Below are 25,764 nucleotides of genomic sequence, written 5' to 3' on the forward strand. Positions count from 1 at the left end.
AAGAAAGAATTTTTTTTTTAATCGAAAAAGAAGAAGAAGAAGAACCAGATAAGCGAGGAATAAACTTACTCTTGATGCAGCCGAGAAGTTTTGCTGATGGGTTTTTGAAGAAGAAACTAACTCTTGATAATGCCTTCAACCTTTCACTGATGGGTTTAGGGATTTTAGCGTAGTGTTTTAGAGAGAGAGAAACTTCTAGAGTGCCTCTTTTAATGTTTTATTTTCGATTCCCGCCTCTACGCTATTCCTCTTTTTAATGTTTTATTTTCGATTCCCGCCTCTACGCTATCTCCCGCTGAAAAATTTCATTATAGGGACCAGCCTTGGTGTATGTAGAAAGTAAAATAGCCAATTAGAGGCCAGTAAATAATATCATCCCTGTAAGTATATTTTTAGGGACCATATTTACAACATGTCGCTAAATCCTGGTCCTTATTGATCCTTTTTCTTGTAGTGTTAGCTTTAGAAGACCTAAGATTGGCATAGAACATGCGAACAGGAATTTCATAGACATGAGGAGGGGTTTTAAAAAAGTTTTCCCATCCTTGATAGACAAACAAATGTTTAACCTTACAACTGAGAGAGAGCATAAGGTCAAGATCGACATTCCTACCAGGAACGATGGTTTTGTCCTCGAGAGACGAGAACGATTGCTCGATGATGGTCATCCCAAAATTTCTTCCGAAGATCAAGAGGTTTATCACGGGCGTTTTGAGTTTCTTGGAGGAGGTGGAGCATGCAGCCTCAGGAAGGGTTCGCTTCCCAAGATGACTAATGGGAACTAAGTCGGAGTCGTCGGAGGAAGCAGGGTCATCGGAGACGACGGAGTGATGAGGAGGCGAGGGGAGATTTTTACCCATTTCCTGTAGCCTTGAGCTTTGACGGGTGGAGGAGGTAGGGTTTTTCGCGTTCTTCGCCATTGAAGAGAGAAGAAGATGAACGGAGCTTTGGAAGAGAAAGGTGAGGAGAAAGACGAAAAAAAAAAGGTTTATGGGGATACGGGTAAAAGTGTGTAGGGAAAGGCAAAAGGTTTTATGGAAAAGGTAAAAAGTAAATATGGGAAGATGGGAATGTCATAAATATGATGGGAATACTATTTATGGCAAAGATTTAGTACCCGAAAATCTTGGCACGGTTTGTTAGAAATTTAGACAAACATTTATCAATAATTCCCAAAGAGCTTCTTAGCATGCAAAAACGTTCCTCGAAGGGGTTTAGTAAAAATATCAACGAAATTGGTTTTCGGTGTTAACAAAAACAATTTCAAAATCTCCACCGAGCAACATGATTTACGATAAAATGATGCTTAATATCTATATGCTTGGCCCTAGAATGATGCACGGGATTTTTAGACGGACGAGATAGCACTCGAATTATCACGGAAAATTTTTACGGTTTAAAAAACAAGTCATAATCACTTAGTTGGTAAGACATCCAAATTAATTAGTGCGCATTGACCAACAGCTATATATTCGGCCTCGGTAGTAGATAAAGAGATCGATCCTCGTTTTTTGCTATTCCGGAAATAAGAGATTTTCCTAGAAGGGCAAGTACCACGGTACTTTTTCTATCATCTTTATCACCCGCAAAATCGCATCCGAAAAACCTTCAAGCGTAAAATCGGTGGTGTTAGGATACCATAAACCATAGTTAGTTGTTCCATGAAGATATCTAATGATACGTTTAACGGCGGTAAGATGAGATTCCTTTGGAGTGCCTTGAATCTAGCACACCTCGCACACACTAAACATAATATCCGGTCGACTAGCGGTTAAATAAAGCAATGATCCAATCATACCGCGATACTTAGTTTCATCAACAAAGTTTTCCTTGTTCATCCTTATCAAGAGAGCAAGTAGGACTCATTGGAGTTCCCATAGCTTTTGAAGCAGACATCCCAAATTTTTGGACGAGTTCTTTAGCATACTTAGCTTGACATATAAATATTCCGAAGTGTCGGTTTGATGAATTTGTAGTCCCAAGAAGAATTTTAATTCTCCCATCATACTCATTTCGAACTCGCTTTGCATAAGATCGAAAAATTCCTTGCACATAGAGGGGTTAGAGCTTCCAAAAATAATATCATCAACATATATTTATATGATAAGATTTCTAAGGAGGATCGTTTAATGAAAAGAGTTGTATCGATCTTTCCTCGAAAAAATCCATGGCTTACCAAGAAGGAGCTTAAGCGATCATACCATGCCCTAGGTGCTTGTTTAAGACCGTATAGAGCTTTACTTAATTTAAAAACGTGATAAGGAAATTTTAGGTTTTCAAAACACAGGCTGTTTCACGTATACCTCTTCTTCAATGAACCCATTTAAGAAGGCGCTTTTAACATCCATTTGAAAAAGTTTGAATTTTTTAAAAGAAGCATATGCAAGCAAAATTCTTATGGATTCCAACCTGGCAACAGGAGCAAAAGTTTCATCATAGTCAACACCTTCCTGTTGTGAATATCCTTGAGCAACGAGCCGGGCTTTGTTTCTAACTACTTCTCCAGCCTCATTTAGCTTGTTTCTGTATACCCATTTTGTGCCAATGATTGAAGCATTCTCAGGTTTGGGAACTAGATTCCACACTTTGTTCTTTTCGAATTGATCAAGTTCCTCTTCCATAGCCTTGACCCGGTAGATTCATCTTTTAAGGCATCACCAACTTTCTTTGGTTCGTATTGAGAAATAAGAGCAAGATTTACGTTATTTTTAGTAGATGCTCTAGTTTTCCTCCCTTCATTGATGTCTCCAATAACAAATTTCTTTGGATAGTCAGGTTCACTTCTCCATTCGTTTGGAACTGCTCCAACAGTAACCTCAGTCGACTGAGGTTCATCAGAAGTCGACTCACAGGGTGCCTTTTCTTCAGTGGGTTTTGTAACCACTTTGCAAGTAAGTACTTGACTGTCTTCTTCATCTGCAATTTTCCTTTTCTCGGCCGGTTATTAGTATCATCAAATACAACATGAATAGACTCTTCAATAGATAAAGTACGTTTGTTATAAATTCTATAAGATCTACTAGTAGGAGAGTAACCAAGAAATATACCTTCATCACTTCGAGGATCAAACTTACTAAGATTTTCTTTCCCATTATTGTGAACAAAACACTTACATCCAAAAGGATGAAAGTAGCTAATATTTGGTTTCTTACCGTCCATAGCTCATACGGAGTTTTCTTGAGAATTGGTCTAATTAGGCATCTATTCAAAATATGACACGCTGTACTCACCGCTTCTGCCCAAAAGTGATGTGGTAGGCTTGTTTCTATGATCATTGTTCTTGCCATATCTTGAAGAGTTCTATTTTTCGTTCAACTACACCGTTAAGCCTGTTGCGAGATCGAGGTGAGGAGAAATTGTGTGTGTATCCTTGATCATTACGGTAATTCCTCAAAGGCTTTATTTTCAAATTCTCTTCCATGATCACTTCTAATGGAAGTGATGTAATATCCCTTCTCACGCTGAATTTTCTCACAAAAAAACTTAAAATTCTTTAAAGTATCATCTTTATGAGCAAGAAATATTACCCAAGTAAAATGAGAGAAGTCATCTATTATAACAAATGCGTACCTTTTTCCTCCAATGCTCGCAGTTCTAGTAGGACCGACTAAATCCATATGAAGTAATTGCAGGGGCTTTGATGTAGACACAATATCTTTAGAACTAAAGGAGTTTCTAGTTTGTTTACCTTTTTGACACGAATCGCATAAGTGATCTTTTGTGTAGTTGAGTTTTGGCAATCCTATTACAAGATCATGTCTTGCTAGTTTTTCAATTAATCGCATACTAGCATGCCCAAGCTTCTTGTGCCACATCCACGGATCTTCTCCTATTGATGCCAAGCATATATGACCTTTAGCATTTTTGATAGAGTCCGTAGTGTATACATTTTTATTTCTCGCTTCAGAAGAATCTTTGTTCCAGAGGAGTCTTCTATGACACAACCTGATTTACTGAATCTGATCTCAAGATCTGAAGCACATAGCTGACTTACACTTAACAAGTTATACTTAAGTCCCTTCACCAACCAAACATTTGAAATGTCACAGGAATTATTGAAGGCAATAGTACCAATACCAATTACCGTTCCGGTTGAATTGTCTCCAAAAGTTACCAATCCTCCATCAAAGTCGGCGGATTTGAATAGATTTTTGTCGCCCGTCATATGTCTTGAACACGCCTTTGTCTAGATACCATTTTCCCTTTTTCTTTTTCTTGTGGTGTTCCTGCAAGACAAAATTTTTACTCTTGTTTAGGTACCCAAGAATTCTTGGGTCCTTGATGGTTAGTTTCAAAATATTTGATTTTCTTGGGTTTCCATATCCAACCAGGTGCGATTGTAAAAGCGAAATCTAGCTATAATAATTATGCCCAAGTTTTCCACAAAAAACACGTTTGAAAAGATTTTCTTTCCACAATATAGGAATCGGTAACTTGTGCATTCCGCTTTTCCTTTCGGTTCTTCTAGTTGACTTATCGGTGTTCAAATAGCCGCTTTCTTTCCTTCAAAATTTACGGTTATTTGCTCAATCCTTTTTCGTAAACTTGGGTGTATTTGATTGGTTTGACTTGACATGGTTATGGTTGGAAGGTTTTAATAAGATATCTAATCTAGATTGAAGATTATAAACTTCATTTTGAATTGAATTTTTTCTTTTTCACAAATTTCTAATCTTGATTCCCATTCCTTTTTCTCCCTCTTGATTTTCTATATTCATCAAAGACATTATTTAGATCTATAAGAGTTTGATCTAATAATTCTTGGGTTTCTTCACATTTAGCACAGGAATGAGAACTTACCTTGCTGCCTTCTTCGAGAGCCATGAAACATATATTTTCACCTTCTTCAGATTCTTCATCTGAGATCTCATCTTCAACTCAGCTGAAAGCTCTTTGTTTTTGATAGCCTCTGGTTGGTTTCTTTCTTATCTCAGGACATTCAGATGCAATATGGCCATATTTTCCACATTCAAAACATTTTCCGTCATTCTTTGGCTGTCCAGTGGGGGTCTTGCCTTTTCTAAAGTTTGAGCTTCCTTTTCTGTTACTTCTTGATCTTCTCATAGCTTCTATCACATGCCTCGAAATCATGGCTACTTCTTCTTCTTTAGAATCATCATCATCAGATTCCTCAACTCTAGCCTTGAATGCGACCACTTTCTTCTTTTCGTCCTTCTGGTATCTTTGGATATGATTCTTTTCAAAAGCTATAAGATTTCCTCTTAATTCATCATAAGTGAATTTATCCAGATTTCCGTCTTCAAGGACAATGGCTTTGGTTTCCCAAGTCTTTGGCAGACTTCTGACAAGCTTTCTAACTTGTTGAGAGTTGGTGTAGGTTACTCCAAGCGACTTGAGTTCTCCAATAATCTTGCTGAATCTTGTGAACATTGATTCGATGTTCTCATCATCTTTCATCATGAAAGCTTCATAGTCGTGTCTTAGAGCATCAATTTTTGTTTCTCTTACTTTTGATGTTCCTTCATAAGTGACCTCAAGTTTATCCCACATTTCCTTGGCGATTATCACAATTTGAAATTTTTGCATACTCTTCTCCACTCATTTACCACGGAAAAGCTATTGCCCTTGCATTTATTTGTAGAGTCTCTTGTTGTTCTTTAGTAATATCGTGTGACTCTAGATCAATTGCTGAAACTTCTGCATCTTCTTTGCTTTCAGTGTTCGCTCTGGGAATGGGTTTAGGTCCCTTTTTGATCACGACCCAGGCTTGATAATCAGTTGATTGCACAAATATTTTAAACCTTTCCTGCCAGTGGCCATAATGTTCACCATTAAAGTATGGTGGTCTTGTTGTGGAGTGCCCATCTTGCAATATTGCTCCAGGAATCTGATATCCAGCCATTTGATCTTTTCTCACGTGCGGTTAAGCACTGAAAGTGAGACCTTGCTCTGATACCAATTGAAAGTGCAAGAGGGGGGGGGGGTGAATTGTTAAAATTTTCGCTCTGTTAGTCGACTAGGTCAAGCCGGTAGTCGACTACCTACTCAGTGAATATTTAGGCAAGTGCGAGAAAATAAATGACACATATAATTTATCTTGGTTCGATTCAATGTGAATCCTAGTCCGATCCCCTTGGTTGCAAGGGTGATCTCTGCGGCTTCTTTTATAAGGTTTGGTACAATGAAGGTTTTGAATGAAGTTCCTACGTCTACACTCAAAACACTCTTATTCTTTTTGATACAAAGCCTCACAAACTATAACTCTCCTTTCTCTCTTATTACACTATGAATCACACAGACTAACAATGTTTGTTAGAAAGTAAAACGAGCAATGGAGGTAATGAGACTATTGCATAATTCTTTGTTTGTGAGGCGACCCTTTTATATTGTTTTAGGCACTTCACGCGAGAGAGTTCAACCCAAGGGATTTGATCCTTGGAAATGGAATTAGAGATCCTATTTCCAAGAATAAGACCGATTCTTTGCTGTCCTTGTGCGTTGAGGCGTGCATTTCGTACACCTCATGAGATATGCCTTTGATATTTTTCCTTCTTGAAAAGATTTGATCTTTCTTTGAAATAATTCCTCTTTAAATTGCGATGTGATTTCCTTTTTTGAAAGATATGCGGTCATGAAAGTTACGGTGGTTGCCCTAACCACGTTTGGGCTAGGAAGCCATATGTCGAGTGAGCCCGGCTACTACGCCGTGGGCTTCCAAGTTGTTGGGGGGTTTTGTGGGCTCACATATATGCCTTATGTGATTTAATTTCTATACCTGCACAAGTAAAATTGTCATCATAAAAACTTGACACTAACACAGCTCACTGTTTGAGTTTTTCTTTTCTGTTTTGCAACACCTCTTCTTTATTTTATCTCAACTATTTCTCTCTTTCACTTATATTTTCATAGCTCTTCCTTATAGTCCTATAAAAAAGTTGGATAGATATCATTATTATTTGTTTTTCTACCCTTCTTTATTCATATACTTTTTTGCGCTTTGACAATTGTGAAAGTTTTCAATTCACATCTCAAAAAATTATATCAAACCCCAAAGGAACATCAAAAAAGATAATTCTTGAATAAGAAACTTACACAAAATTTATATTTACAATACTCACTGGATCTACGTACCTATGCTTGAGTACTGTTCTCCTAAAGCAAAGTGAGCTAGTTAATATTTAATACGGTGAATCAGCACCAAAAATCAGGCAAATAAAGATTCCACCAAATAATATGGACGTGCTATTCATTGTAAAATGAACGCCATACGCACATTTTTAATGCCGGAAATCAAAAGGGATAGCATAAGATAATACTCCTATTCTATTGAGTAAGACAATTTTGTCTCGTATAAACTTGTCTCATTTTGTATTTTAAACAGGACACGCAGACTAAAATAGTAAAGCCAGCCCCTAAGGTAAACGTATTAATGCAATTTCGTCACGATCCAAATTCAAGAGGCCGTGTCTAGAACATAGTCATGAGCCAGAGGTGGATTTAACATTTAAACTCTACGAGTTCAACCTTAAGGTTTTTTAGCATTAATTCATTATATTTTTAAAGTTATGTGTTTATATCTACTATTGTTGTAATTTAGTGAGTTCTTACTTAACCTAATACTTCACTCAAAAGTAATAGATTCAGATGAACCTGATATCCAAATGATGGATCCACCCGCCGTGCGCACATAGCGAACAAGCATAACTCATATGTGTATATGTAAATAAATGTAAGTGAACATATTAGCAGAATTACTATCAAAGTAAAATTCAAATTTTGAATCCACCTTTGTTAATACAAGTCTCTGCAAATAAATGGATGGCTAACGGTTCTTCCAACAAACAAAGCAACCACTATTTAAATTCTATTACTAGTAAAGAGAAATATTCTTTAATTTTATTGAATATTTCAATCCAAATCCTCCTATCTACTCCTTTCTTTTGCGAAATTCCAAGAGACATTCCTATCATACAAGATTTATTTAATTGTTTTGCACTCTTCTTGACCAATAAACGCACACTCCCATCTAGTTCACGGTCATTGAATTGACGTAAAACTAACAAGCTAAAAAAAAACTTTGATATGTTATTTTCATCAAAATAATCTAACGTGGCAGTTCAAGCTATCATCTAATTTTGACACGTGGTTGAAAAAATGTATATCCTCATATCATGAGAACTTTTCATTTTACATCTATAAATAGTGCAAGACGCTTATTGCATTTTAATGTTAAAAATTTATGGTATGCAGTGGAATGATGAAAGGTGATACTAAGGGTCTTTGGTTAAATTATTTCATATTTGATTTAAGTATTTTAAAAATCACCAAAATGACGTTTTTAGAGAGAATACGGAAAATAAATTTTATTAAAAATGTCCCCGTCGAACATAGATAAAACGTGTTCAAAGACTCCAATTGTAAAAACAAATTTGAGTTTCTCGAAGAATGAAACAATATAGAATTGATATCATACAAACTATTTATCCCATGTGAAGATTGATAGTCAGGTAAAATTTTGATATATTTATACTCCCTCCATTAAATTTTATATGATTCGAATAAGTCAAGTTTCTTTGAACGCTTCAGTCAGGTAGTCTTCACGTATCTTTCCTAACATTTAGAGTAGTTATGGTTGAGATTGTTTACCCTTAAAAATGGTAACAATTAAATTTATAAGTGGGTTAATAAGATATGCGGTTTGATTAATAGGTTACGTACAACAATAGCAAGCAAATGATAAACGTATATTGATGAATAATAGTAAATAAAGCTTAAGAAACCAAATTTGTGAACTCAGAGAATAGGTCCGGTTTTGGAGATTGCTTTCTTTAACCGAGCCAATCACTTGAGAAAGTTCCACTGTCTCCTTTTCAGATTACAATTATGTAAAATAATGTCGGAACGGTCAGGTGACGCGTGGGTCTATAATGGCTACTCCAAGCCTATGTTGAGTGTGTTTGGCTCAGGCTCGTGTTCTCTTTGCTTATCAACATACCCTTGATTTTGACACTCAGTTGAATGAATTTACGACCCCTCGGTCCTCATTCCGTTTGATGGCCAACGACATCATTCTTCTTCGATCTCGTACCGGTCAGCTGTAATATTTACTCCGATTCTAACTGAATACAAATTTCTTCGATTTTTACCGTATATAGATAGTCCCCACACTTCTCGGATCGAAGTTTCATCGAAGTGACGAGAAGTGGAGCGATTACCTCGGTAACTTCCCTAGTAAGACTCTTCTGTGAGAATACGGAAAATGAAACGTCCTTTCATGTCACGTCTCTATGACTTCGGAAACGTGTCTCCTTTTTGGTTGGACGACTTGGGTAACCGCCTACAATATTTTATCTATATAAGGTGTTACAATAGTTTTATTTTTCACTTTTTACCTTTCACTTCTACTTTCATTTTTCACTCTCCAATTCTTGATCATCTCACTTTTCCTTGTTCTGTTCTTGCCCTTTGTTCCAAAATTCTGTGTCTTCGAAAATTCGTTGAGCAAATTCATCTGTGGTCTCAAAATCTTCTCCGTTTTCTGGAAAATCCTTCTTAACTTCATCTGTTCATCTCTAAATCTTTATATCTTCATATTTTTAGCCTTCAAACCTTTATATCTTCATCTCCAGATCTTTAAATCTTCATATCTTCATACTTTTATCTTCCAAATTCAAGAAATGACAACAAACACCGACTCTACTTCCCAAAATGTTCCTTCGATTTCTTCTCCAAGTGCCGAACCTATCACCAGCCCTAGAGACAAAGCTCAACCCAACTCCTTCGAGCCTACGGCCAAAGACATAATCCCCTCGAGATACAGTTTCAACCATAAATTTGCCATCAAAACGGCCGTAAAAAAATTTGATCGGGGTTTCGATGTGAGACGTTACCCATCCTCGATCAAAGAGAAGCACCTTCCCAAAGTCCAAACTGAATGTGGCTGGGATAACCCCCGCATAGAGATTATTGCTCCCGATGATGATGAATCAATCACCGACTTTAAAGAGGGGTTTTTATATGTTTATACATACCCCTTCACCTTCAAGCTTAGCCCTCCAATAAATCCGGTTATCCTTGAGATGTGCTGGACATATAAAGTATGCCTTGCTCAAATAGTCCCGAATGTTTGGACGATCGTGGCCTGTCTCAGTCTTTTGGCCAATAATGCCAAAATTGACTTTACCCTGCACCATCTGATCCGGTTATATTGCTCGAGGATCTTCCGTGGCGAAGTCATAAAGTTCGCCAAACGAGAGAGGAACCCCATTCTTTCCTGCGTTGATAAGAACAGAGACCGGAGTTAGTACAAGCGTTTTGTCCGAGTTAAGACCGTAGACATTATACCGGAGGAGTATATGCCTTTCCCCGAAAGGTGGAACGATAAACTTAAATTCATAGGACCTATCTCCCTTTTATATGCCTTTGAGCATATCTTCTAACTATTCCTGATATTTCAGTCGATGGATGGCTTTCAGATGCAATCCTCGAATTTGCTAAGTGGATCGAAAAAATTATCAGCCAACATCCGCATAAAAAGCGTACATGGAAAGATCTGTCCAATGACTGGTGGATAGCACAAAATCGTGGTATCCTCTTCTTGCCTTATTCTTTATTATTTTCTTTCATTCAACTTTCTCTGATCTAATCCTTTAATATTTAGGTTGGGCAGAGGTTCTTCGACCCCACGGCCCGCACCTGAAGATGAACCCACCACACTGGGTTCAGATTTTGATATTTCGAGATCAGCATGGCTCATTGCCGAGGCTGAAAAAAAAGAAGAAACCCAAGTCTAGAGGTCAGAAAAGAAACAAAGGCTCGAAGGATGCCGCAGGTATATCCGAAGCTCGAGGTCTGAGGGATGACCCCGATGATAACATTTGGATTGAAAGCATCGGGTCGGATCCTTCTGTTGCTGCTACCACCGGGGCTGAGACAATCTCGGTGGAGGTCTCGGAGGGGAGTACCGCAGCTAATTTGCGGAGCTCAACCCAGATAGGGAGACTGAGACACCTTTTCTCCCAATAACCAAATATCTCCAAGCCCCTATTCCCATAAGGGTTGTTGAACTGATCGATGTAACGGGCGATACTTCGCCCGAGGCGCCGCCTTTGGTAAAGAGGGCCAGAAGGGCTGAAACAACTTCAAGAAAAGAATGCCTTCTAGGGCCGAATCACCTTTAAGGGCAGAAACAACTTCGACTCCTCCCCCTGCTCCATCCTCGGAGCAAGAGAATCTTGATGACATGTTCGCCTATAATCCCCTAGCTACGGTGAAAGTCTCGGGGTTTGGGCACCTCCATATTCCTCAAGCATCGAGGAGGCCTTCTTGGTCCACTGAGTCAAGTTCGAGGTCCAAACTTGTAGATACTTTTTCGGCAGCAAGTGCAGAGCCGAGGAGGACCAGGTCGACCATAGTCACCGTTTCTAAAGATTGTAGTTTTTTTCTCGCTCCGTTGGGGTGGCCAGTTATCTATGACCTCTTGTGTCAGAGTACGATAAAGAGAAGATGGACGGGCTTTCATGGCAATGCCTTCTCAGTGAGGGTATGTATGCTGGCAACCGGGTGAGCACTTTTTCCCCCTTCCTCCAACAAGTTTTAATTTATTTGGTGTAACTTTCACTGTTTGCCAATATCTAACCTTTGTTGATTTTACTTTTGCAGTCTCTCATGATTGTGAACAAAGGTTTTCTTCAAGCTCTTCACGACTTTGATGATTTACGAGCCTAGTTAGACGCCCAGGGCCGAGAGACTGAGAATTCAAACTTCTCTTCCAACAAAATGAAGATCAACTGAGCCAATTCGTTGCTCCTCAAACCCTCCAAGCCGAGCTTGAAGCAGCCAAGGAGGAGAACCATCGGTTAAAAAATGAGCTTGATGATACAACTAAAAAGAACAAAGTCCTGGAAGAGGATAACAAGCTGCTCAACCGAGGGAACTCCGAATATGCCACCAAGCTCGGTGAGTTAGAGGCCACTGTTACCCAATTGAGGCAGGAACTTGATTCGATTAAAGTCGAGGCTACAAAGATGGAGCAGAAGTTCAGGCAGCTCGAAGTCGAAAGGGCCACTGAGAAAGAAACCTTAAAGGTTGCCCAAGAGAAGGCCGAAACTCGAGCTCGGGCTAATGAGAAATTAAAGAGTGACCTCGAGGCAGCTATCCGAGATAGTGATGAGCTTCAGGCCGAGCTAGTTGCTACTAATGATGTTCGGATCGCTTTGAGCGATATGAAGTCGGAGTTGGAGGAGAAATTGAAAAAGGCTCAGGCCAACCTGAAGGAAGCCCATGAAAAAATTAAGGCTACTGAGGCTCAATCCACCCTTCTAGTTGAATATGAGAAGTGAAAGTCTCAAAGGTCTACATTCGAGGCGGCTTATCGAGGTATTGAGGATATCCCTGCTCAGATTGCCGAGGCAAAGACAATCAAGGATAGATCCAAGAAAGAACTTGAAGATAGCTCTGAGAAAGATCCTGAAGGGTCTGGTTTTGATGACTCGGGTTCTTCTTCGATAGAGTAAATAGGGTCATAGGACCTTGGTAATTTGTTTTTGATCTTTGGGATTTTCACAAAGTGTAAAGCTTTAGCCCTTTATGCCATATGAAATTTGTATGGGCTTTTCTTTGCATGGATTTTTTCCGATCATTTCTAATACTTAGTCATGTGAAACTTCGAACAGACCTTTAAGTCGAATAGAATTTATGATATTTTCCATATTGATATTGATTCGTAAAAACCAACTAAGGTTCGACCTTAAGTCTTAACAATTTTTCTCTTAGTAAAACGAGCCAACTTAACTTATGAGTTTTGGGCTTCACGTTAAGCAATTCCTGTTCGACCGATAACATATTGGTGGCTTGTCCGCGGGAGCCTTTTTATGCATTGTGAATTCGGACATCTCCGAATCACCTCGGGCATTTAAGTTGAGGTCTTTAATTATTCGACCTTCTTTTGACTGTTTGAATTCTTTGTAAGTTGGGCTCAGTTAATTATGACCTTAGTGCCTTATTCAATTTTGTGACGGTAGTTCCCAGTCGAGGGTAGCTCATGGGTTTTAATAAATAGTTACTCTTGGTAACATTCATAAAAGGGCACATTTGCAACGTACTTTTACCGAAGTACTTTTCTTTATATTTCAAATATTTGTCTCATACAGGAAACTAAGGACTTCATCCGACCTCTTCTGCTTTTGCCGTAGCAACACTATCTAGACACGATTCATTTGATCGTTTGGCCCTTACAACGAAACCTAATGCAGTGGGCTCGGTCAATACAAAAGAAAATAAAAATTGTTTCGATTTTGACTTTACTTCTTACTTTGCTTTTTTGAGTTTTCTTCGGTCCTGTTGTTCCCGGTGAGGGTATCATAGTCCCTTAGTGTTTGTTCGTGAAGCATGAGCGGAGAAACACTACAGAAAATGATGTTATTGGATATTCAGTCCCAGTACTTAGCTGGTCTTCGAGTTCACGACACTTAGCCTTGTTTTTCAACACTAAGGTTAACACGTTGTACACTGTTGCCTGGTTAAAAACCTTGCCGTAAAACCCACTTCAGGATAAAATCGAGCTAAGTAAAAAAGAGTGCAACACGTGTTTTCAGACCTAGTTTTACTATCTTCAAATTTTACTCCGATTTGACCTTGCGAAGAAAAAAGGTGAGAATTTTTTAAATTCACACAGGGTAAGTAGTTAGTACCTTAGCAATAGTATCTCTTCAAGTATGCTACGTTCCAGTTGTTGTGCAGCTGCTGGCCATCTCCGATCTCTAATTGATACGATCCTTTACCGGTTATTCCGGTTATCTTATATGGTCCCTCTCAGTTCGGGCCCAATTTTTCATTATCGGGATTCTTAGTGCACAGGGTAATTTTCCGAAGCACTAAGTCCCCAACCTGGAAATGCCGAAGGTTCATTCTTCGATTATAATATCTCCTCATTCGTTGTTTTTGAGCTGCTAAACGGACCAGTGCATTCTCGCGGAGTTCGTCCACTAAGTCAAGCCTCACAGCCATAGCCTCTTCATTTGACTCGTTGGTCGCATACCGGAACCTTAGGATCGGTTCCCCGACTTCTACAGGAATTAAAGCCTTGGCACCATAAACTAGAGAAAATGATGTCTCTCCACTACTTGACTTTGATGTCATTCTGTAGACCCACATTACCTCTAGTAAAACTTCCTTCCACTTGTGCTTTGATGATTCTAGTCGCTTTCTTAGATTTTGAATTATGGTCATATTCGTCGACTTTGCCTGTCTGTTTGCACTCGGGTGGTACGGAGTTGACAAAATCTTTTTAATCTTTAATCCTTCGAGGAAGTCATTAACCTTATTGCCTATGAACTGTCGACCATTATCGCAAGTTATCTCGGCTGGAATGCCGAACCGACAAACGATATGGTCCCAAATGAAGTTAATGACTTCCTTCTCTCTGACTTTCTCGAAGGGCTATGCTTCAATCCATTTGAAAAAATAGTCAGTCATAAATAAAATGAACCAAACCTTACCTGGAGCTCGTGGCAAGGGACCAACAATGTCCATCCCCTATTTCATAAATGGCCAAGCGGATAGGACCGGATGAAGCAATTCCCCCCGTCGGTGTATCATCGGTTCATACTTTTGGCATCCATCACATTTTCGGACAAATTTTTTTGCGTCCTCCTCCATCCGGTTCTAGTAATATCTTGCTCTGATTGTCTTTCGGACCAAGGCTTCAGCTCCCGAATGATTATCACAGGTTCCTTCGTGGATCTCCTTCATCACATAATCTGTTTCTCCGGGCCCCAAGCATTTGGCCAAAGGTCCGTAGAAAGATTGATGATACAACTAGTCATCGACCAAGCAGAATCTCGCAGCTTTGGTTCAAAGGGACCTCGATTCCTTAGGGTCTATTGGGAGCTTCCCTTCTCATAAGTAATCTATGTATTTATTGTGCCAATTCCATGTCAAGCTCATTATATTTATGTCGGCAGGGCCATTTTCTACTGCCGAGTTCATTAACTGGACGACCGTGCCAGAATTGAATTCCTCCGCTCCGACCGATGAACCTAAGTTGGCCAATGCATCTGCTTCATTGTTTTGCTCCCTTGGCACATGCTGCATAGTCCATTCTTTGAACCGGTGCAAGACTACTTGGATTTTTTCTAGGTACCTCTGTATTCGTTCGTCTTTGACTTCAAAGACATTGTTGACTTGGTTTACGACCAGGAGGGAGTCACACTTTGCTTCGATGACTTCAGACCCTAAACTTCGAGCTAATTCCAAACCTGCAATCATAGCCTCATACTCGGCTTTACTGTTAGTTAATTTTAAAGTTCTGATTGATTGTCGAATAATATCGCCTGCGGGCGCTTTAAGAACAATCCCCAATCCGAACCCTTTCACGTTCGATGCTCCATCCATATACAAGGGTCCGTACCCTGGTTTTCCCCGAGGTTTGCGCTCTTTTTCTATAACCATTGTCAACGCTATAAAGTCGGGATCCAAATTCTTATGGTTTTCCCCGATAACTTCGTTAGTCTTTTTTTACTAAGTAGTCTCTACACATATGGGGTGGCATTAAAAATAAGGTTTCAGTTTCCTAGAAGCACTTACCAAGGCTAACGCCAATTTTTCGAGGTCAGGATGACAAGTCTTTGCATCCTCTAATGTTCTACTTACATAATAGATAGGGAATTTCATACCTTCTTCTTCTCGGACCAAGACACCACTTACCGCAACCTCGAATACGGCCAGATATAAGAACAATTATTCATCTGCCTTCGGATTGTGTAGTAAAGATGGACTTGGCAGGTACCATTTCAAATCTTCCAAAGCTCTTTGACATTTCGGTGTCCACACAAATTCATTCTTCTTCCTTAGCAATGAAAAGAAACGATGACTTTTATCCCAAGGCCTTGAAATGAATCGGCTCAGAGCCGCTATTTTTTCGGTTAATCTTTGCACCGCCTTCACGTTGTTAACCACCTCGATATCTTCAATGGCCTTAATTTTATCCGGGTTGATTTTAATCCCATGGTTCGATACCATGAATCCCAAGAACTTCTCTGATCTAACGCCGAAGGCCCACTTCTCTGGATTCAGCTTCATGTTGTATTTACGAACTATGTCGAAGGTTTCCTGCAAATGCTTTAAATGGTCCTCTATTTCGAGGGACATAACTAGCATGTCATCAATACAAACCTCCATTGTTTACCCTATTTGTTCTTCGAACATTCGGTTAACTATGCGTTGGTAAGTTGCACCGGTGGTTTTTAATCCGAATGGCATTACATTATAACAATAAGTCCCATATCGGGTTATAACAGAAGTTTTCTCTTGATCCTTCGGATCCATCCGAATCTGGTTGTACCCGGAGTAGGCATCGAGAAAACTCAAAATTTCATTCCCGGCCGTGGCATCGATCATTCGATCAATGTGAGGTATAGGGAAGGAATCCTTCAGGCATGCTTTGTTCAGATCCTTATAATCAACACACATTCTAAATTTATTACCTTTCTTCGACACAACAACGACAATGACATTAGCTAACCAATCCGAGTATTTAACCTCCCGGATGGAACCTATTTTTAAAAGCTTTGTTATCTCTTCTTTGACGAAGGCATGCTTTACTTCGGCCATCGGTCTTTTTTTCTGTTTCACCGAGGAAAACTTCTTATCAAGGCTTAACTTATGCATTTTTACTTCCGGTGGCACACCTATCATGTCTAAATGGGACCATGCAAAACAATCGGCATTAGCTTGAAGAAATTTAATTAACTTACGCGTGAGCTCTGAGGTTAACCCCGTGCCAAGGTATACCTTTCTGTCCGGCAGGTGCACAAACAGGATAATCGGTTCCAGCTCCTCTATGGTAGATTTGGTTGCGTCTGAATAACCCGGTAGCACGAATGATCTAGGCACTCCAAAATCATCATCTTCAAAGTTCGGGCTCATCTCTTCCTTTTCTTTACCCGAGCTGACCGCGACCCCATTCTTTAATTGCTATTTAGTATCTTTACCTTTGGTTGATTCAATAGCTTTTTGGACCAGTTCTTTCTGAATGAGGGGTGCTTCTTCGACCGCGAACATGAGAGGTGCTTCTTCGACCGCGAATATCTCCTTTGCCGCGAGTTGTTCCCCACAGATCATTTTTATTCCTTCCGAGGTCGGGAATTTTAACATTTGATGCAATGTCGAGGGTACTGCCCTCATGCTATGGATTCACGGTCTGCCAAGCAACGCATTATACTTCATCTCACCTTCGATGACATAGAACACCGTTTACTGAATAGTCTCGGCTATGTTGATCGGCAAAGAGATTTCTCCCTTAGTGGTTTCGCTTGCCATACTGAATCTGCTGAGAACCCGAGCTATTGGCACAATTTGATCTAACGGTCCCAATTGTTCTACCACTCTCCATCGGATAATATTGGCCGAACTACCTGGATCAATCAAAATACGTTTCACTTGAGATTTAAAAATAAGGATAGAAATTACCAACGCATCATTATATGGCTGAATGATGCCTTCGGCATCCTCATCTTTGAAAGAAATAGATCCTTTAGGCACGTAATCCCTGGTCCGCTTCTCTCGAACAATTGAAACCTTGTCCTCTTCTTCATCATTGGCCCTCGTGGTACATCCGTTTCTCCGATTATCATATTGATCACGTGTTGCGGCTCCACGATTTTGACCTGTTTGTGATTTTCCCTACCTTTGTCTCGGTCACTAAAGAATTCACGAAGGTGACCATTTTTTAACAACCGAGCCATCTTCTCTCTCAATTGGCGACAATCCTCGGTCCTATGGCCATGAGTCCCATGATACTCACACATCACGCTTGGATCTTTTTGAGCTTAGATCGAATCTTAATGGTCTCGACCACCTGGCATCTTTGATATGGCCATTGGCCGAGACAAGATCTGTGGTATTGATGTTGAAGTTGTACTCTGATAACCTTAGGTCATCACCATCGTTGGCTGACCCACCAGTATCACCTCTAAATAGCAGACCTCAGCTGCTAGATCGGCGTTCAGGTCGCCTGTCACTTCTACTCGAAAGATGACCAAGGCCGATTCTTCCCTTATCCATACTAAAGCTGAATTTATCCGGTCGAGCATACGGTCGGTACCTATCCTTCGATGGCCTTATCTCCTGTTCAAAATTCCTCCTCGTTCTCTCAGAATTCTTGCCCACGTTTATCGGACCGGGGAGAAGTTCAAGTTGATCATCCTCTACATGAATCTTGGTTTCGTACCTGTTAAGGATATCGGCCTAAGTTACTGCCTCGTACTCCAACAAATTTTCCTTTAACTTGAACGAGGCAGTGGAGCTTCGAGGATTGAGACCCTTTGTAAAGGCTTGAGCTTCCCACTCTTCCGGGACCAGAGGGAGTTCCATTCATTCTTTTTGGAACCTATTCATGAACTCTCGGAACAACTCATTATCTCTTTGGGTGATTCTGAAAATGTCCGCTTTTCTTGCTTGTACCTTCTTGGCTCTGGCATGGGCTTTGATAAACGCATCTGCAAGCATTTCAAAAGAAGTGATGGAATGCTCGGGCAGATGGTCGTACCAGGTCAGCGATCCTTTAGAGATTGTTTCTCCAAACTTTTTTAATAGTACTAATTCGATCTCATCCTCTTCAACGTCGTTGCCCTTTATGGCACAAGTATACGAGGTCACATGTTCCTGAGGGTCTATTGTCTCGTCATACTTCGGGATATCCGCCATCTTGAACCTTTTTGGGATCAACTTCGGGGCCGCACTCGGAGGGAAAGTCCTTTGAATGTACCTCTTTGAGTCCGATGCTTTTAGGATTGAGGGTGCCCCCGGGATCTGGTCCACTCGTGAGTTGTACGTTTCCACCCTATTCTGTGGATTCAACCCGTTTAGCATATTTTTCAAGCATTTTCAGGACCTTAGTAGATGTACCTGACCCCTACCCGTTATCTCTATCAACCACTCAAGCTTCCTCTTGCCTTGGTTCGGTAACCCGAATTGGCTCTGCCGATGCTGTTCTGTTATCCTTCTTTTGGAGCTTAGCTATAACCGCCTGTTGTTCCTGCAACATTTCAAATATCAGACGTAAGCCAATTTCATTCGCGACACCCGATGTCTTTCGGGCTTGTGCCCGAAGCAAAGTAGCTAAATTGTTGCTATTTAAAGGATCTATGGCCGGAAGGGCGGCATTGTCTTGGTTGACGGTGTTCTGGTTAAGGCCTTCCATCGAGTTCACAGCATTTGGGTTGGCTGGATCAGCAGGGGGTGCGTTCGGGTTTGGTAGCTCGGTGTTGTTGTCGTTTTCAGCGACTATCTCGTTGTTGTTCACGTGCCCGGATTGACCACTGCTTACCATCTTAAATGTATCTGAAACACAAACTTTCAAAGAAAAAGTGAAAGAGGGAGTTGAAAATTAATCACCACTATTATCCTAGGCCCCACGGTGGGCGCCAAACTATTTACCCTTAAAAATGGTAACAATTAAATTTATAAGTGGCTAATAGAATATGTGGTTTGATTAATAGGTTATGTATAACAATAGCAAGCAAATGATAAACGTATATTGATGAATAATAGTAAATAAAGCTTAAGAAACCAAATTTGTGAACTCAGAGAATAGGTCCGATTTTGGAGATTGCTTTCTTTAGCCGAGCCAATCACTTGAGAAAGTTCCACTGCCTCCTTTTCAGATTACAAATATGTAGAATAATGAAAAAGCTAACCCTCAAATGAAGGGAATACACCCCCATTTATAGCTACAAAATAGCTAGGCCTTAGTACAATCTAAAAAAGGCCTTTTTAAGAAAAACCTAAAATGGATAAGGCGGCATCCGTACGGTCATTCTGACATCCGTACTGTTGTCAGCGCAAATGGCGGAAAGGTCAGGTGACGTGTGGCTTGATCTATAATGGCTACTCCGAGCCTATGTGGAGTGTGTTCGCCTCAGGCTCGGGTTCTCTTTGCTTATCAACATACCCTCGGTTTTGACTCTCAGTTGAATGAACTTACAACCCCTCGGTCCTCGTTCCGTTCGATGGCCAATGACCTCATTCTTCTTCGATCTCGTACCGGTCAGCTGTAATATTTACTCTGGTTCTTACCGAATACAAATTGCTTCGGTCTTTACCGTATACAGAGATGAGAACGGAACACCGATCTTCAAAATAGACCAAATCAATGTTGGATATCCTTTGCCTCTTAATTATCTTCTCATATATCTTCTATTTACCAACAACTGTTCATTCAACTAATTCATTCCAAAAAAATTTGTCATTTTTCTATATTTGGAGATAACTTAACTTTAAACTTCTCTTATTTTACCCTTATGATATGCTTTTACAGCGATTGAAATCCCATGACATGTTTAAGGGTACAAGTTTCAAAAGTTCAGATTTTATTATAAGTGTACAATAATCCAATTGTCTTTATTATAGTTCCATGTCACTATAAAATAAAATAAAAATAAAAATTAGCTATAAGCTTTGTCGTTAAATAGCTGGTGACTAACAAATCTTTTTGATAATCGATGGCTAATCCATTGCTACATAGGATTAGTGACAGATTTTTCTATTTAGCTATGCATTTTGTTCGTCGCTAATTTCTATTTTTTATATTAGTGTTTGAAGGCCAACTATTCTCCCTCCTGCTTTGATCTGATAAATCATTAACCCACTAACAAACAAAAATAGCATATTCAATTCATGATAAAGAACAGATGTCTGACAAATAAATGCACCCATCATTTAATTTTAGTATTATAGAAAAGAAAAATATATTCTTTTATTTAATTGTATATTTACATTTCAATAATTGATAGTATTTGTTCGACCATCCAATTCACGCTCACCCAATTCATGCAAAACTAAAAAAACTTTGCGTTGTTTGTTGTACTAAATTAGCTCAAAGATATATACTCTTAACATTGTGTGATATTATGCGCTTTTGGTCAAACCCGCACAATTTTCTCCAAAAGACATCACACCATTAAGATATCTTATACCCGATAAGTAGCTCCCCAATCTTTTCATCTATTAATATGAACTTTGTTAGCACACCCAACAATTTTCACCAAAGTAATCTAATTAATGATAGCAGTTTAAGACAACCACTGATTTCGTACAAATATTAAAAAATATAACCTCATATATCGTGAAAAGATTTCATTTGACCTAGGTATATAGGCATCTATTAGCGCAAGCTGCTTAGTTTACTTCATCTTGGGTGCAAATTTTACGTCAGGTAGTTGAATGAGGGAAGGCAATTTTAAATAGTTAATTGGTTAAAATCTCTACTGCAAAAGTTTTGCAGAAAGAACCCTACACTTATCTACATCTCAGGTATGTTTACATCATTAGTTTCTGACTCGAATGAATCCTGGAACTTTTATTTAGATTCTATATTTGTATTAAGAAATTCATTAAATATGTATAAATATATAGTTGCGAACCCACACTACAACATAATGCATGTATAGCTACGGAATTTTAGCTATGAATTCAAAAATTGTGGCTAACAGCTAGTAATAGCTACAAAAATTTAAATTCCATGGCTATCTACAAATTCGTAAAATTTCTTAGCCACGAAAATTAAATTGACAAAGCTAATTCCTCATTTTTTCTATAATTGCTAACAATCGTGGCAATAATTACCTAAATTGCTACAACTTTATTGCTACGATAAAGTTTTGTAGCTGATCATAAGTTTTTGCCACGCGATAGAAGTTAGTGTAACAATAGTAACCTTTTAGCCACAATAAATTATTTGAAACTAAATGTCGTAGCTAAATATATATTTTTGCTTCAAATTATAAACAAGTGTGGCAATAGTTAAATGATATAGCTACAAAGTTTTTGGTATAATAAAATTTCGTAGCTAATCATTAGTTTTTGCCACAAATTGAAATTTGTTGTAGCAATAGTAACCTTTTAGCCACAAAAAGTTATTTTAAACAAAATATTGTAGCTAAATAAATATTTTTGCTTCAAGTACTAACATCCGTGGCAATAGTTTACTAATAGCTACAATAGTTTGTCATGAAGAAATTAAATAGCCACAGGGTCATTGTTATGCTAAAATTTCCGTAGCTAATCATTATTATTTACCACGAGTTAAAGTTTACTGTAGCAATAATAATCTTTTAGCCACATTAAAATATTCAAAACAAAATCTAGTGGCTAAATGAATATTTTTTCTTCAAGTTATATTTGAGATAAAAGTGAAAATAGTTTGCTTAATAATTACAATTATTAGTCATGACAAAATGAATAACTATAAATTTAGAGTGTCAACGACAATAAACTTTCATAGTTAACCATAAGTTTTATATATACATGAGGCTATCATTGAAATACTAGTATTTTAACCAAAATTTTGTAGCTACAAAAGATAAATAATTTGCACTGGTTACGAAAATCATGATGAGAATTGGTCTAACAATTTCATATAAGAGCTTAGAGTAATTTCTTATTTTACCAATTATATAATTAGCTATCATAAATTAAATCATGAATCTAAATAATGATAATTTAATATGATTTGTATAATGAATACTCTTGTATTTCTTGTGACTATTATTAGATAGTTTATAACACTTTTTCAATGTTATTAAGATTTATTTCACCAAAGTAAATAATTTAACATGGTTACTATATGAGTGTATAAGAAAACTAACTAGTATATCATAATTCATATTAAATAAAATATTGTTTGTAAGTTTCAAATACAATTTGGACAAACTTGTAATTATATTTAATTAAATATGAATATTTGGTTATAAAATAGACTTAAACAACTGTGTGCATGTATTTATCTACATTAATTGGTAATTATATTAATTTTAAATTAGTATAAAATTTATTCACGCTATGATCTAATGTTGTTTTAATAATTACCATCAATTTAACTAAACAACATAAATTAAGAATTCAACAAAATTAAAATAAGGGAGTATATAACAAAATCAACAATAGAGACGATGAAAAAAGCTATAAAGGAATTCATATTTTAGAATAATACGGTTGATATCTAAATAATAGTAAAACTAATAATATTATAAGTCTTATCAATTAAGTATTAGTTGTAAGCTCCACTTTGAAAAACAATAAACTATATCTAACTCTTAACAATAATCTTTTACCAATTACACTATAATGGTCATGAACTATCTTATTAATTATCATAAATTAAATTATACCGTGAATCTAACAAATGAAAATTTAATATGATTTTTGTATTGAATAATATTTTATTTATTGTGACAATTATTTGATAGTTTATACTAACACTTTTTCAATATTTTAAGATTTATTTTTAAAAAATAAATAATTTAATATGGTTAATAAATGAGTGTATAAGAAAACTAACTAGTATGTCATAATTCATATTAAGTAAAATATTGTTTGTAATTTTCAAATAAAATTTATATAACTTGTAGTTATATTTAATTAAATATGAATATCTGACTATAAAATAGACTTAAACGACTATGTGCATGTGCTTATCTATGTAGATTGGTAATTATATTCATTTTAAATTAGTATAAGAGTATTCATGATTGATCTAATACTATCTTAATAATTATCAGAAATTTAACTAAACACTATAAATTAAGAATTTAATAAAATTAAAATCGGGGAATATATAACAAAATCAACAATTTCATAGAAGACGAAAAAGCTATAAAGGAATTAAAAATTTAGAATAATATTTATGTCATACGTATAGTTGACTTTTTCTATTTACTTAGAGTAAAGTCTATAATATTTATCATTATTTTCACTAGGTAATTTTCTTTGTTATATACGTTAGTTTTATTATAGAATTTGTATATAAAGAATTTGTATATAAAGAAGTAAAAGAAAGCTAAAAAATATACATATAATAATATGTAAAGAAAATACAAATTAATAACTTAATATGGTTGATATCTAAGTCCATAGGAAAAATAATTATAATATAATTCTTATTAAATAAGTATTAGATGTAAGTTCCAATAAATTTTTACAAAGATAATATAATTATATCTAATTAATAACAACTATAGTCTTTTACCAATTACATTGTGATGGTCGCGTACTATCTTATTAATTTCATAAATTAAATTATATACTGAATCTAACAAATGATTTTTTGTTTTTATTTTATAACACTTTTTTGATATTATTATGATTTACTTTTAAAAAAGTAAATAATTTAATATGATTAATCTATGAGGATTTAAGAAAACTAACTAGAATATCATAATTTATATGAAACAATTGTTTTAAATTTCAAATACAATTGAGACAAACTTTGTAAATATATTTAATTAAATTTGAATATCGGACTGAAAAATAATTATAAAGGAATACATATTTTGGAATAATATTTATTCCAAATAAAAAGTTGAATTTTTTCATGTATTTAAAGTAAATCAAACATTAATTATTATTACTCTGCATTAGGTATTTTTCAATGTTATATACTTCCGTTAATTTATAGGAGTGGTAGAAACGCAAATTAAAGGCCAATTGGCCGAACAGAAAACTCAAACCTAAATCCTTCCATAGCCGCATACCCTGTCCAAACTTTCCCATACCCTTCTTCACCAATTGGCTTCTCTTTTCACTTGATAAAAGCAAAATCAATCGAAGCCCTAGATTGCCCAACGGCCGCTAGCTCGTGAGAATTTATGGGTTTAAGTCTCAAAAAGTGAACAATGAAAAAGATAAAAAAAAATGGAGCAAGAGAGAATCCATCGCTTTTATATTCAAAGTATGCTCATATTTTTATATTTTAAGATTTTTGGATCTCAACTTACACCTATTTGACTTGAGTTTTTTGGTTCAGACTTATTCTAGCAATTTTATTAATATCGTGCCTTATTTTTTATTAGTAGTGAGTGGAATTTTAAAGATTTTAAAGTTGTAATAATGCTGGCAGGAGCTATAGTTTGTCGATTGCAACAACAAAGCGATGTTATGGGGAGAATATCTTTTTAAGAAATTTAAAAAGTCTACAGGTTTGTTTACTATTTTTGTTGCTTTGCATTTTTTCTTTGTTAAATTGATTATTAGTAATAGATTTATCTAAGACTTGTTTTGCTCTTGAATTCTATGTACACACATATGATTAATTGTTTATGTTTCTTAGTGCTAAAATAATTTATCATTATTAACAGGAAGATTTGTGGAATGAGAGCATATGAGTGACAAACTAAGACAGATGTTGATCAAGCTAAGGTGCGGTTGAAGACCATGGAAAGAGAGAAAGGGGAAGACTATACAACTTTGGACTCAAACAAGATTGTGTCATACAAAAATTGTGTATTATTACTATATTGAAATTGAAAAATACAACTATCAGTACCTTTTTTTTTTTTAGATCAAGTACAATTATCTGTAATTTGAAACGTGTTTTGGAGTAAAAAAAATGAATTTGTTTATAAAATTCTTGTTACCAACAATGCTTGTGGAAAACTTAATTTGTAATAATGGATTGTTGAACATGTAGCTAAATATATATAATTGCCCTATAAAATTATTTCACTTTTCGTAGCAAATGAAGAAACATTTTAGCTATAATTTTATATATTTCATGGCTAAAGATATAGATTCTGAGCTACAATATAAAGATGTTTGTGGCAAATACTTCAAATCATACCTATGAATTTCTTGATTCGTAACTAAATATGAGTACTATTGCCACGAGATTAGACTATAAAAATAGCCACAAATTTTGAGTTTACGTGGCAAATAAATTAAATATTTTGCTACAATACAATACCTTGTGACTACATTATGAAGATTGCTACAACTTTTGTTTGTCGTGGCAAAAGAATAAAATCACTT

The 25,764-nt window shown here is 36.8% G+C and overlaps 1 protein-coding gene across 1 annotated transcript in view; it reads right to left on the reverse strand.

Annotated features, from left to right (window-relative positions):
* The window catches only part of LOC132031792 (beta-amyrin 11-oxidase-like), a 9,587-nt gene extending 6,966 nt beyond the window's left edge, over positions 1–2,621 (reverse strand). Inside the window, exon 1 of the mRNA XM_059421696.1 lies at positions 2,304–2,621. Within this exon, the coding sequence (XP_059277679.1) occupies positions 2,304–2,621 (318 nt within the window). The remainder of the gene's footprint in view (positions 1–2,303) is intronic.
* Between the last annotated feature and the right edge of the window lie 23,143 nt (positions 2,622–25,764).

Source organism: Lycium ferocissimum, chromosome 9 (assembly GCF_029784015.1).
Source record: "Lycium ferocissimum isolate CSIRO_LF1 chromosome 9, AGI_CSIRO_Lferr_CH_V1, whole genome shotgun sequence".
Classification (NCBI taxonomy): domain Eukaryota; kingdom Viridiplantae; phylum Streptophyta; class Magnoliopsida; order Solanales; family Solanaceae; genus Lycium; species Lycium ferocissimum.